This window comes from Mustelus asterias, chromosome 22 (assembly GCF_964213995.1).
Source record: "Mustelus asterias chromosome 22, sMusAst1.hap1.1, whole genome shotgun sequence".
NCBI classification, from domain to species: Eukaryota; Metazoa; Chordata; class Chondrichthyes; order Carcharhiniformes; family Triakidae; genus Mustelus; species Mustelus asterias.
Window position 1 is genome coordinate 53,999,961 of NC_135822.1, and position 15,021 is coordinate 54,014,981.

At 48.8% G+C, this 15,021-nt stretch overlaps 1 protein-coding gene across 3 annotated transcripts; it reads left to right on the forward strand.

Moving 5' to 3' along the window:
- Positions 1–291: 291 nt before the first annotated feature.
- LOC144510069 (uncharacterized) lies at positions 292–12,125 on the forward strand. Of its 3 annotated transcripts, none has more exons than XM_078239302.1 (4): positions 292–885; positions 6,481–6,644; positions 10,024–10,160; positions 11,100–12,125. In XM_078239302.1, the coding sequence occupies exons 2-4, from the start codon at positions 6,485–6,487 to the stop codon at positions 11,361–11,363; spliced, it is 561 nt and encodes a 186-aa protein (XP_078095428.1). In that variant the 5' UTR covers positions 292–885; positions 6,481–6,484; the 3' UTR covers positions 11,364–12,125. The 3 variants fall into 3 exon arrangements, with proteins under 3 accessions (XP_078095428.1, XP_078095430.1, XP_078095429.1); XM_078239304.1 differs by having other exon boundaries at positions 373–885; positions 6,456–6,644; XM_078239303.1 differs by having other exon boundaries at positions 392–885; positions 10,027–10,160.
- The last annotated feature ends 2,896 nt before the right edge of the window (positions 12,126–15,021 follow it).

Here is a 15,021-nt window from a genome sequence, read left to right on the forward strand (position 1 = left end):
CCACTCTTTGGGTGAAGAAATGTCTCCTCACCTCCGTCCTAAATGGTCTACCCCGAATCCGTGACCCCTGGTTCTGCACTCCCCCCACCATCGGGAACATCCTCCCTGCGTCTACCCTGTCTAGTCCTGTTAGAATTTTATAAGTCTCTGAGATCCTCCCTCATTCATCTGAACTCCAGTGAAAACAATCCTAACCTCGTCAATCTCTCCTCATACATCAGTCCCGCCTTCCCCGGAACCAGCCTGGTAAACCTTCGCTGCACTCCATGCAGCTAATTACATTATTAATTCGCACGATTACATTGACGCAGTCAGGACCTGTTTTGTCTTTCTCCAGAGACTTGTGGTTTGTTTTTAAGTACTTGATTTAATATTGTGCAGTGAAGCACACTTCCTTTCCAGCCAAATCCTGGAGCCATCATAATGTGATCAGTGCATTGGTGGCTTGGAGACCGATTTGGAAATGTTTTTCCCTCACAGTAACCCTGCCAATGACACTTAATTGTTCAGTCAAAGATTATTTAGTCCAGGAATATTTGAAAATTGACCTCCCCCCCCCCCCGCCCCCCGCCACACTTTCCAGTCCTATAAAGACAGTGTCACGGAACAGTCAAACTCAACTCAGTGCTGGGAGTGGTCTCTGATTTGAATTTGTTGCCTTCTGCATCAATTGTCTTTCCCGTCACATTGTAAACCAGAGCAGAAACTCAACTGAGGACTTACTGCCTATTTTCTTTCCTGGCTCATAAGTTTAGCGAGCACCTCACTCCGGAGACTAGAGGAGGAACGGCAGTGCTGCAGGTCTGAAGGTGATTCAACATCAGCCACACTTGAACGGACAGCTATTCGCCTCCGCCATCTTTCACCGCAGCCTCTCAATCTAAGGTGAGCCAGGTTTCTCTCACTCTGAGCGTCCCTCTCAGAAGATTGTACACTTTGGAGTTTGGAACACCGAGAAGCTTATAAAATTCTAACAGGGATAGGGATGTTTTGCTGCAATTGTACAGGGCGTTGGTGAGGCCACAACTGGAGTATTGTGTGCAGTTTTGGTCTCCTTATCTGAGGAAGGATGTCCTTGCTATAGAGGGAGCACAGCGAAGGTTTACCAGGCTGATTCCTGGGATGGCAGGTCTGTCATATGAGGAGAGACTAAGTCGGTTAGGATTATATTCACTGGGGTTTAGAAGAGTGAGAGGGGATCTCATAGAAACTTATAAAATTCTAACAGGATTAGACAGGGTAGATTCAGAAAGAATGTTCCCGATGGTGGGGGGAGTCCAGAACTAGGGGGTCATAGTTTGAGGACAAGGGGTAAACCTTTTAGAACTGAGGTGAGGAGTTTGCACGTTCTCCCGGTGTCTGCGTGGGTTTCCTCCGGATGCTCCGGTTTCTTCCCACACTCCAAAGATGTGCAAGTTAGGTGGATTGGCCGTGCTAAATTGCTCTTTAGTGTCAGGGGGACTAGCAGGATGAATGCATGGGGTAATAGGGATAGGGCTCGATAGGGGAGACATGGTGGCACAGCGGTTAGCACTGTTGTCTCACAGCACCAGGGCTCTGGGTTCGAATCCCAGCTCGGGTCACTGTCTGTGCGGAGTCTGCACGTTCTCCCCTGTGTCTGCGTGGGTTTCCTCCGACAGTCCGAATGACATGCTGGTTAGGTGCTAAATTCTCCCTCAGTGTAACCCGAACAGGCGCCAGAGTGTGGCAACTGGGGGATTTTCACAGTAACTTCATTGCAGTGTTAATGTGAGCCCACTTGTGACACTGAAAAATTAACTTTACTTCTTTCGCTCTCAGCCTCTCCCACACTCTCTGAGTTGATCTGCCAAGTTTATCTGCCAAGCTTTTTCATCTGGGCTTGTGACAAAATCTATTGCAACCTAATATTTGTACTGGCTATACTTCAAATTTATGCTTTGCTACCTTAGGTCGAGTATTCATGAATCGTGTACAAACAGTATAAGTTTTCTTAAAGTTTATTTATTAGTGTCACAAGTCAGCTTATGTTAACAAGCTGTACAAGAAGGACGGGTCACAACTAAGTTGGAAGGGCACGAATATCCTGGCTGGGAGTTTTGCTAGTGCAGTTCGGGGGGGTTTAAACTAGTATGGCAGGGGGGTGGGGATCAAAATATTAGGTCTACAAATGTAGAGGCTGGGGACGAGCTTGGGGCTGGGACAAGGCTGGCAAAGAAGAAGAGCACTCTGGGGGAGGATGACCTCACTGGGCCTGGAGGTCTGGAGTGCTTATACTTCAGTGCAAGGAGCGTAGCAGGTAAGACAGATGAACTTAGGGCCTTAATGCTCACGAGGAATTTGGATGTGGATGCGGTGACAGTGACTTGGTTGAAAGAGGGACAGGACTGGCAGCTGAATATTCCGGGGTACAAGTGTTTTAGGCGAGACAGAGGAGGGGCCAAAAGAGGTGGGGGAGTAGCAGTATTAGTTGGAGAGCATATTACAGCGGTGCAGAGGGAGGACAATTCAGAGGGGTCGTGTAACGAGTCACTCTGAGTGGAGCTTAGAAACAGGAAGGGCGCAGTCACTATGTTGGAGGTGTACTACAGGCCCCCCAACAGCCCAAGGGAAGTGGAAGAACGGATATGTCAGGAGATAATGGATAGGTGCAGGAAAAATAAGGTTGTTGTAGTGGGAGACTTCAATTTCCCTGGTATAGACTGGAAATCGCTGAGAACTGGGACTCTGAATGGGGAGGAATTTGTAAAATGCGTACAGGAGGGTTCTTTGGAACAATATGTAGATAGCCCGACTAGAGAGGGGGCTATACTGGACCTAGTACTGGGGAATGAGCCCGGTCAGGTCTTCAAAGTTTCGGTAGGGGAACATGTGGCAAATAGTGACCACAATTCTGTTAGTTTTAGGATAGTGATGGAAAAGGATGAGTGGTGTCCCAAGGGTAAGGTGTTGGATTGGGGGAAGGCTAACTTTAGTGGGATTAGGCAGAAATTGGCAGCTCTTGATTGGGAGAGGCTGTTTGAGGGTAAATCCACATCTGGCATGTGGGAGTCTTTAAAGAAACAGTTGTTAGGGCTGCAGGACAGGCATGTGCCTGTAAAAAAGAAGGATAGGAAGGGTAGGATTCGAGAACCGTGGATAACCAGGGAAATTGAGGGACTGGTCAAAAAGAAAAGAGAGGCGTATGTTAGGTCCAGGCAGCTAAAAATGGAGGGAGCTCTGGAGGAGTACAAAGAAAGTAGGAAAGAACTCAAACGGGGAATTAGAAGGGCAAAAAGGTGTCACGAAATGTTCTTGGCAGACAGGATTAAGGAGAATCCCAAGGCATTTTATTCATACGTTAGGAACAAAAGGGTTGTCAGGGAAAAAATCGGACCTCTCAGGGACAAAAGTGGGGAATTATGCTTGGAGGGCAAAGAAGTAGGGGAGATCCTAAATGAATCCTTTGAGTCGGTATTCACAAAGGAGAGGGATGTGTTGACTGGGAGTGTCTCGGAGGGGAGTGTTGAACTGTTGGAGAAAATCTCCATTACAAGGGAGGAAGTGTTAGGTTTGTTAGAGAATATAAAGACTGACAAATCCCCAGGGCCTGATGGAATCTATCCAAGGCTGCTCAGGGAGATGAGAGATGAAATCGCTGGGCCTCTGACGCAAATCTTTGTCTCGTCATTGGACACAGGTGAGGTCCCAGAGGATTGGAGGATAGCTAATGTGGTCCCGTTATTTAAGAAGGGTAGGAAGGATAACCCGGGTAATTATAGACCGGTGAGCTTGACGTCCGTGGTAGGGAAGTTGTTGGAGAAGATTCTTAGAGATAGGATGTATGCGCATTTAGAAAGGAATAAACTCATTAACGATAGTCAGCATGGTTTTGTGAGAGGGAGGTCATGCCTCACTAACCTGGTGGAGTTTTTTGAAGAAGTGACCAGAATGGTTGACGAGGGAAGAGCCGTGGATGTCGTCTATATGGACTTTAGTAAAGCGTTTGACAAAGTCCCTCATGGTAGGCTGGTGAAAAAGGTTGGATCTCATGGGATAAAGGGGGAGGTGGCTAGATGGGTGGAGAACTGGCTTGGTCACAGAAGACAGAGGGCGGTAGTGAAAGGGTCTTTTTCCGGCTGGAGGCCTGTGACGAGTGGTGTTCCGCAGGGCTCTGTATTGGGACCTCTGCTGTTTGTGATTTATATAAACGATCTGGAAGAAGGTGTAACTGGGGTGATCAGTAAGTTTGCGGACGACACAAAATTGGCAGGACTTGCAGATAGTGAGGAGCATTGTCAGAAGCTACAGAAGGATATAGATAGGCTGGAAATTTGGGCAAAGAAATGGCAGATGGAGTTCAATCCTGATAAATGCGAAGTGATGCATTTTGGTAGAAATAATGTAGGGAGGAGCTATACGATAAATGGCAGAACCATAAAGGGTGTAGATACGCAGAGGGACCTGGGTGCGCAAGTCCACAGATCCTTGAAGGTGATGTCACAGGTGGAGAAGGTGGTGAAGAAGGCATATGGCATGCTTGCCTTTATAGGACGGGGCATAGAGTATAAAAGTTGGGGTCTGATGTTGCAGTTGTATAGAACGTTGGTTCGGCCGCATTTGGAATACTGCGTCCAGTTCTGGTCGCCACACTACCAGAAGGACGTAGAGGTTTTGGAGAGAGTACAGAGGAGGTTTACCAGGATGTTGCCTGGTATGGAGGGGCTTAGTTATGAGGAGAGATTGGGTAAACTGGTGTTGTTCTCCCTGGAAAGACGGAGGATGAGGGGAGACTTAATAGAGGTGTATAAAATTATGAAAGGCATAGATAGGGTGAACGGTGGGAAGCTTTTTCCCAGGTCGGTGGTGACGTTCACGAGGGGGTCATAGGTTCAAGGTGAAGGGGGGGAGGTTTAACACGGATATCAGAAGGACATATTTTACACAGAGGGTGGTGGGGGCCTGGAATGCGCTGCCAGGCAAGGTGGTGGAGGCGGACAAACTGGGAACGTTTAAGGCTTATCTAGACAGCCAAACGAATGGAGTGGGAATGGAGGGATACAAAAGAATGGTCTAGTTTGGACCAGGGAGCGGCGTGGGCTTGGAGGGCCGTAGGGCCTGTTCCTGTGCTGTATTGTTCTTTGTTCTTTGTTTGTTCTAACACTGCAATGAAGTTACTGTGAAAATCCCCCAGTTGCCACACTCTGGTGCCTGTTCGGGGACACTGAGGGAGGATTTAGCACCGAATCAGCACGACTTTTGGACTGTGGGAGGAAACCGCAGACATGGGGAGAATGTACAGACTCCACACTGACAGTGACCCAAGCCGGGAATCGAACCCGGGTCCCTGGCGCTGTGAGACAGCAGTGCTAACCACTGCTAATATGCATGTTATGTTATATATTGTCTGCTTGTAAGAGAATGGTGGGGAGGGAGAAGAATTATGAAGGACTGGGAAATGCATGTAAGCTTCCATTTTAACCTCAGGTTTAATTGGATTTGAGTATAGGGATAGGGATGTTTTGCTGCAATTGCACAGGGTATTGGTGAGGCCAAAGCTGGAGTATTGTGTGCAGTTTTGGTGTCCTTATCTGAGGAAGGATGTCCTTGCTATAGAGGGAGCACAGCGAAGGTTTACCAGGCTGATTCCTGGGATGGCAGGTCTGTCATATGAGGAGAGACTAAGTCGGTTAGGATTATATTCACTGGGGTTTAGAAGAGTGAGAGGGGATCTCATAGAAACTTATAAAATTCTAACAAGGTTGGACAGGGTGGATTCAGAAAGAATGTTCCCGATGGTGGGAGAATCCAGGTCATAGTTTGAGGATAATGGGTAAACCTTTTAACGCTGAGGTGAGGAGTTTGCACATTCTCCCAGTGTCTGCATGGGTTTCTTCTGGATGCTCCGGTTTCCTCCCACAGTCCAAAGATGTGCAGGTTAGGTTGATTGACCATGCTAAATTGCCCCTTAAGTGTCAGGGGGATTAGCAGGGTAAATGCATGGTGTAACGGGGATAGGGCCTGGGTGGGATTGTTGTCAGTGCAGACTCGATGGGCCGAACGGCCTCTTTTTGCACTGTAAAGTTTATTTATTAGTCACAAGTCGGCTTACGTTAACACTGCAATGAAGTTGCTGTGAAAATCCCCTAGCCACCACACTCCTGTTCGGGTTCACTGAGGGAGAATTTAGCACCTAACCAGCACGTCTTTCAGATTCGAGGGATTCTATTCTAAATTTCTTCACTCAGGGGGTGGCGAATGTGCGGAATTCACTCCCACAGAAAGTAGCTGAGGCCAAAACCTTGTGTGATTTCAAGAAGAAATTAGATTTCGCTCTTGGGGCTAAAGGGATCGAGGGATATGGGGGGGGAAGGGGTGGATCAGGATATTGAATTTGATGATCAGCCAATGATCAAAATGAAAGTGGTTTGATGATTCTCGGTGTGGCTCGCGCAGAGTTAACCTGAAGCAGAATGTTACATAATATGTACCGTTAGTTTCAGTTTGTTCATTACAATACAGCACAATGGGTCGAAGCAAGTCTCCGAGGCTTCCAAGGGAGTTGATAGATAGAATGAGGAGAAAAATGACCGTCATCATGAAGATGAGAAACAGAGCACTAACTGTTGGGCGGAAAGCCAACAAGAAATACGTTGTCATGACAACGAAAGCGAATAAAGAAGTGGGTAAGTGGTATCAGACACGCAGCCCTTTTGACCTGTCTTCCTCGGATCAACTTCAAAGGGGTGGATGAAACTGTATTTGCAAATTTATGACTTGGCTTGCGCTGAGAGTAAAGGGAAGGGTTGAGCTTTATTCTTCATCTAACCTCATATCTTGGGAGTGCATGATAGAGCGAGTCTCTCTCTAATCTACATCTAACCATTTTGTACCTGAACCTAGGGGGGGCGGTGTCAGGCTGCTATAGCATCCATATTTGTTAAGCATATTCTCGTATGTGGATCCCACAGTTAGAATCATAGAATCCCGACAGTGCAGAAGAGGCCATTTGGCCCATCGAGTCTGCACCGACACTTTGACCGAGGGTCTGACCCTCTCCCCCACCCTATCCCCGTAATCCCACACATTCAACATGGCTAATGGAACACTAAGGGGCAGATTTTACTATAGCCAATCCACCTAATCTGCACATCATTGGACGCTAAGGGACAATTTAGCATGGCCAATCCACCTAATCTGCACATCATTGGACGCTAAGGGACAATTTAGCATGGCCAATCCACCTAATCTGCACATCATTGGACACTAAGGGGCAATTTAGCATGGCCAATCCTCCTAACCCACACATCTTTGGACACTAAGGGGCAATTTAGCATGGCCAATCCTCCTAACCTACACATCTTTGGACACTAAGGGGCAATTTAGCATGGCCAATCCACCTAACCTGCACATCTTTGGACACTGAGGGGCAATTTAGCATGGCCAATCCACCTAGCCCGCACATCTTTGGACACTGAGGGGCAATTTAGCATGGCCAATCCACCTAACCTGCACATCTTTGGACACTGAGGGGCAATTTAGCATGGCCAATCCCCCTAACCTGCAGCATGGATTGCCCATTAGTGTCAGTGGAACTAGCAGAGTAAATACTTGGAGTTGTAGGGATAGGGCCTGGGTGGGATTGTAGTCAGTGCAGGCTCGATGGGCTGAATGGCCTCCTTCAGCAACATTGGGATTTTATGATTCGAATCAAATATGAGTTCAGTGATATAGTAGTTTGATGTAACCCCCTTGCTTTTGTGTTTTATTATTCATTCGTGGGACATGGGAGTTGCTGTCTGGCCAGCATTTATTGCCCATCCCTAATTGCCTTTGTTCAGAGGGCAGCTGAGAGTCAACCACATTTCTGTAGCTCTGGAGTCACATGTAGACCACACCAGGTAAGGACGGCAGATTTCCTTCCTTAAAGGGCACTAGTGAACCAGATGGTTTTTTCCGACAATCGACAATGGTTTCATGGTCATCAGTAGATTCATAATTCCAGATTTTTAAAAATTGAATTCAAATTCCACCATCTGCCGTGGCGGGATTCGAACCCGGGTCCCCAGAACATTAGCTGAGTTTCTGGATTAATAGTGTAGCGATAATACCACTAGGCCATCACCTCCTCTATGCCTGGGTATCCCTGGAAAGGGAGCATGCAACATCTGCTGGCATCATCAAGGTCTTCCGTGTCCACTGGGGGTTTGGAGTGCTTTATTGACTCCATCTCTTGCGAATAAAGCAAAGGATCCAGTCAAACAGCTTTGCAACATGTCATGCCACCGGCTACGACTCTCACCAATTTTTACAGATGCACCGTAGAAAGCATTCTTTCTGGTTGTATCACAGCTTGGTATGGCTCCTGCTCTGCCAAGACAGCAAGGAACTACAAAAAGTCATGAATGTAGCCCAGTCCATCACGCAAACCAGCCTCCCATCCATTGACTCTGTCTACATTTCCCGCTGCCTCGGAAAAGCAGCCAGCATAATTAAGAACCCCACGCACCCCAGACATTCTCTCTTCCACCTTCTTCCGTCGGAAAAAAGACACAAAAGTCTGAGGTCACGTACCAACCGACTCAAGAACAGCTTCTTCCCTGCTTCCATCAGACTTTTGAATCAACCTACCCTGTATTAAGTTCAGTACAAGTCTCACAACACTAGGTTGAAGTCCAACAAGTTTATTTGGAATCAAGAGCTCCTTCATCAGGTGGGTCCCAGTGAGTCAGTGGTGGGTGCACCTGGGACACTGGCTGACCAGAAGAGCACGCGATGATGTCAGCACACCTGCCCAAGCAATGTTAAATTCTGGCCCTGGACCTAACCCTGAAAAGTGTGAGGTGATACACTTTGGAAGGAGTAATTTGACAAGGAAGTACTCAATGAATGGTAGGACACTAGGAAGTTCTGTGGAACAAAGGGATCTTGGCGTGTTTGTCCATTGATCTCTGAAGCCGGAAGGGCAAGTTAGTAGGATGGTGAAGGCGGCACATGGGACACTTGCCTTTATCAATCGGGGCAGAGATTACAAAATCAGGGAAGTCATGCTTTGACAAAGGGTCGTCTGGACTCGAACCGTCAACTCTTTTCTCTCCTTACAGATGCTGCCAGACCTGCTGAGATTTTCCAGCATTTTCTCTTTTGGTTGAATTCATGTTGGAGTTGTATAGAACTTTGGTGAGGCCACAGCTGAAGCACTGTGTGCAGTTCTGGTCGCCACATTATAGGAAGGGTGTGATTGCAGTGGAGGGAGTGCAGAGGAGATTCACCAGGATGCTGCCTGGGACGGAGCATTTAAGTTATGAAGAGAGGTTGGATAGGCTTGGGTTGTTTTCATTGGAGCAGAGAAGACTGAGGGGCGACCTGATCGAGGTGTTCAAGATTATTAGGGGCATGGACAGAGTGGATAAGGAGCAGCTGTTCCCCTTAGTTGAAGGGTCAGTTACAAGGGGACATAGATTCAAAGTGAGGGGGCAGAAGGTTCAGGGGGAGGGATATGAGGAAAAGCTTTTATCCAGAGGGTGGCGTGGCACAGTGATTAGCCTCACAGCCCCAGGGACCTGGGTTCGATTCCCTTTTTGGATCATTGTCTGTGCGGAGTCTGCACGTTCTCCCCGTGTCTGCGTGGGTTTCCTCCCACAGTCCGAAAGACGTGCGGGTTAGGTGCTAAATTCTCCCTCAGTGTACTCGAACAGGCCCCTGAGTGTGGCGACTAGGGGATTTTCACAGTAAATTCATTGTGGCATTAATGTATGCTTACTTGTGACACTAATAAATAAACTTTAGACTTTAAGCAGCCTGGAATGTGCTGCGTGGGAGCACTTGGCACGTCATAACATTCAGGGCTATGGGCCCAGGTAGATGGGATTAGATGGGAGGTCAGGTGTTTCTCGCGTGTCGGTGCAGACTCGATGGGCCGAAGGGACTATTCTGCACCGTATGATTCTATGGATTCTTTAATTTATCAAATGAGCTTAGAGTTGAACCATCTTTTGCTGTGTGTGTGTCTGTGTGTGTCCGTGTGTGGTTTGCAATAAAACATCCTCTTTGCTTTATTCATAGAAGTACGGTTTTGTGAAAGTCCACAGCCAGATCCACATCAAATCTGCGTCTCATTTATGTTTAAGCACAAATCCAAAAAATATTTCCTTTATTGCAAGGAGAAAAAAGATAATCCATGCTTGGAACTGAAACCAGAGGTAATAACATCTCTGATATATCTTCAGCCCACCCGTTATTCACAGCACTAATATGTAAAGTAAACTAATAATATAATAGTTAATTTGTTTTTGGAAACTATCTGACATATGGAGAGTACGCCATTATTACCGTCACAAGCCGGCTTACATTAACGCTGCAATGAAGTTACTGTGGAAAATCTCCTATTCGCCACACTGTTCGGGTACACTGAGGGAGAATTTAGCAACTAACCAGCACATCTTTCAGACTGTGGGAGGAAACCGGAGCACCCGGACGAAACCCATGCAGACACGGGGAGAACGTGCAGACTCCACACAGTTACCCAAGCCGGGAATCGAACCACCTAACCTACACATCTTTAGACACTAAGGGGCAATTTAGCATGGCCAATCCACCTAACCTACACATCTTTAGACACTGAGGGGCCGTTTAGCATGGCCAATCCACCCTAACCTACACATCTTTGTACACTAAGGGACAATTTAGCATGGCCAATCCACCTAACCTACACATCTTTGGACACTAAGGGACAATTTAGCATGGCCAATCCATCCTAACCTCCACATCTTGGGACATTAAGGGGCGACTTAGCACGGCCAATCCACCCTAACCAAATACCTTGGACACTAAGGGGCAATTTAGCATGGCCATTCCCCCAAACCCACAAATCTTTGGAGGAAACCGGAGCACCCAGAGGAAACCCACGCAGACACGGGGAGAATGTGCAGGCTCCACACAGACAGTGACCCAAACCGGGAATTGAACCCGGGTCCCTGGTGCTGTGAGACAGAGATGCTAACATCCTTTTAACCTCGAGGGCTAAATTCTCACCAATATTTCGGATTTGCCTCACAAATCAACGTGAGTAAATTAATCATCAAAGACGCCAAGTGATTCTTTTCGGTAAATTGGAACCAGTGTCCATTCTTTTTCCACAGGAGAGTTATGTCACCTCGGAGAAGGCCAACCTCTTCAAGGTGACAATAGACAGCGAACGATACAAATTCCAGCCCTACCTGAATGACGGTTGGTTCCTCTGCGTCTCCAAGAAAGTTCTAAAACTTGACAACGACTGCGATAGCGAGAACACCCTCTTTGTGTTGGAAAAGCGTGGACGGTGTACCTTTACCACTGGTGAGGTCTTCCTGTCGAATGAAGGCAACCACACCTCCCGTCGGGTTTCCCGGCAACAACGCAAATAGCCAATAACTTTGGCGGCGCTGACAGGTCCCGCCTGCGGCCAATGATGAACCCCGCCTCCGTCACGGGGAAGCCAAATGGGGGCGGGCAGAAGAACCTGGTCGGAGGTACGTACCTGGCAATCGATGGAGAATCCTGTCCTATTCGTCATCTCTCGGGTGTTTCAATAACTTTCCCCCATCATTCCTTCCTGAGCTGTGGTGAAATCGGGGCCTTTAGCCATGCGGATGGCACATCTGCCCCCTCGACAACACTGGCAAAACACTTTGCTATAAATTCCTTAGGCTCATCTTAGAACATAGAACACAGCAGAGGAACAGACCCTTCGACCACCATGTTGTGCCAAACATGAAGTGCAGACTGACACGGACAGCGACCCGAGGCCGGGAATCGAACCTGAGTCCCTGGCGCTGTGGCAGCGGTGCTAACAACTGTGCCGCCCCATTAGAATCCCATTTTTTAATAGCTCCATGTTTAGATGGATCATTAGGATGTAAATGATTGGGAATTGAATGAACTCAACTGGATCTTCAATGCAAAATGCATAACGCTGTGGCCATTTCATTTCTCTTTTGTCGATTAAGTCCTGTATTTGCAACATATTTTCATGCTAATTGTGTAATTCTTTTGTGATTGTGCTATTTTATTTTAACTATTGTTAATATCTGTGCCATCAATTATGACTGATTTGTCCGTTTGTATCGTCATCACTAACTTGGCTTTTGTCACGATGATATTTCTCAATAAACCGACTCGGAAATGGTGCTTCTGGTATGTCTGCTTGTCTCCTTATCCGAAGTCCCACCCAGCCGAGACTGGCAGGGCACTCGACCGGGTTCGACCCCTTCCCCTCACTCCCACAGCCATGATGGGTTCCCCCCCTTCTCCGCACTTTGCACCCATCAGACTGCATTCAAAGGATCAGCCGAGAATCATAAAATCGCAACAGTGCAGAAGGAGGCCATTCGGCCCATCAAACCTGCACAGCCAACAATCTCATCCAGGCCCTATCCCGTATCCCCACGTATTTACCCTAGCTAGTCCCCCTGAGGTTAAGAGGCAATTTAGCATGGCCAATCCACCTAACCTACACATCCTTGGACATTAAGGGGCAATTTAGCATGGCCAATCCACTTAACCTACACTTCTTCAGACACTAAGGAGTAATTTAACATGGTCAATCAACCTAATCTGCACATCTTTAAACACTAAGGGGCAATTTAGCATGGCCAATCCACCTAACCTGCGCATTTTTTGACACTAAGGGGCAATTTAACATGGCTAATCCACCCAACCTGTACATCTTTGGACACCTAGGGACAATTTAGCATGGCCAATCCACTTAACCTACACATCTTCAGACACTAAGGGGCAATTTACCATGGCCAATCCACCTAACCTACACATTTTTGGACACTGTGGGGCAATTTAGCATGGCCAATCCACTAACCTGCACATCTTTGGACACTAAGGGGCAATTTAGCATGGCCAAGCCACCTAACCTGCACATCTTTGGACACTAAGGAGCAATTTAGCATGGCTAATCCATCTAACCTGCACATCTTCAGACACTAAGGAGTAATTTAGCATGGTCAAACCATCTAACCTGCACATCTTTGGACTGTGGGAGGAAACTGCAGCACCCGGAGGAAACCCACGCAGACACGGGGAGAATGTGCAGAGTCCACATTGACAGTGACCCAAGCCAGGAATTGAACCCGGGTCCCTGGTGCTGTGAGGCAGCAGTGCTAACTACTGTGCCACCGTGCTGTTGTAATCCTCCACCATTTGCGCCAACTCCAGTATGATGCCACCATGAAACCCACCCTCCTACCCCCGTCAGCCTTCCGCAGGGACCACTCCCTCCGTGACACCCGGGTCCACTCCTCCATCATGCCCAACTCCTCACCCCCTTCCTCCTCACCTTCCTCCCTCCTCACCATTCAAGGACACAAGTGTTCCTTTCGGGTTATGTAATATTTCACTTGCAGCTCCTTCAACTTGTCCACTGGGTTCACTGTTCCCGATGCTCTGTCATCTCCCTGCAGGGCATGTTATAGTCCTTGGGACTCACTGCTGAGTTCGACAGTCTTGGACTGTTACCCTCCCGCACCGGGCCCATCTATCTTTTCTTCCCAAATTTGCAACACTTCTGTTGCAACCTCTCACTGTTAAAACCTAACGCATTTCTCCCTTTCTTCAGTTCCGACCAACAAAGTGATTGGGTGCCATTATCCTGCCCTGCCAGGCTGGTTGGGTGGCCTAGCGGGCCGGGAAGCGTAAGTGGGTGGCCAATGACGGGAATCACGACCGGGGTCCAGCCTGTCCCAATCTTCCTGGGTCAATATTTATCACGTGTTCAGCCTCACGCTGGGGAACAGTGCAGGGCTGATTTAAGTATTTATAACATCATTTACATTGGTTTAGCGAGTTCGGGACGCAAGTCTCCGGGCTTACTTTATATTCCGACCTCGCCGGTGAAGGTTCTCACCAGCGGGGATCACAGATAGTTCCCAGCAACAGGGGACCTGACGTGATGGCCTTGTTGGTGGGGTGGGAGGCCATTGAGGCTCCCCTGGGAAGTCGGCGGTGGCAGGGGCAGGGACTCTTGAGTAGTGCCAGTTTGGCACCATGGCACGGCCCACTGAGCACCCTGGCACTGCCCACCAGGCACCCTGGCACTGGCTGCCTGGCACGCTGGCACTGCCCATGAGGCACCATGACACTGCCTGCCTGGCACCCTAACCCTGCCTGCCTGGCACACTGGCCCTGCCCACCAAGCAGCACCAAGGTAGTGGGGCCTGAGAGGGAGGGGCCTCATGGGGAGGCAGGACCTGACCATGGCAGAGACAGATAAGGGCAGGGGGTGGGGAGATAGGAGGGAAGGGAAAGGGGGGTGCTGAAGTGGGGCCGGCAATCAGAGGCTGGGGAGATTGGCGCATGCCCAATGGCCCCCTCAGCAGTCTGATGCCAGCCTCTTAAGCAGGGTTAGGCCCCACCATCTCCCCTCCCCACACTGGCATGAATCGGCTGATGGCCTCTGTGTTGCAGAGTGCCTAAAATCCATTTTACTACACTCACCCAAAAAACAGGCGTAAAAACCTCCCATTTTCCTGCCTGTTGGGCACTTCAAAGTGAGAAGCACGACAATTGCCCACTGGGGCGACACGGTGGCACAGTGGTTAGCACTGCTGCCCCACAGCTCCAGGGAGCTGGGTTTGATTCCAGGCTCGGGTCACTGTCTGTGTGGAGTTTGCACATTCTCCCCGTGTCTGCGTGGGTTTCCTCCGGGTGCTCCGGTTTCCTCCCACACTCCAAAGACGTGTGGGTTAGGTTGATTGGCCATGCTAGATTGCCCCTTCATGTCCCGGGATGTGTAGGTTGGAGGGATCAGCAGGGTAAATGTGTAAGGTTGTGGGAGTGGGGCCTGGGTGGGATTGTGGTCGGTGCAGACTCGCTGGGCCGAATGGCCTCCTTCTGCACTGTCGGGATTCTATGGGACGTATCATGGAGGGAGTTCCGTGGGAGACGGACCCCCTTCCGGAGGAGCTCAGGCCTTTCACCTGGAGCAGGACCAACCTCCTCTACCTGGGGGTCCATCTCTGCCCAGCCGAGGAATCCTGGCCGGCGAACTGGCGGGAGTTGGAGGCCAAAGTCTCC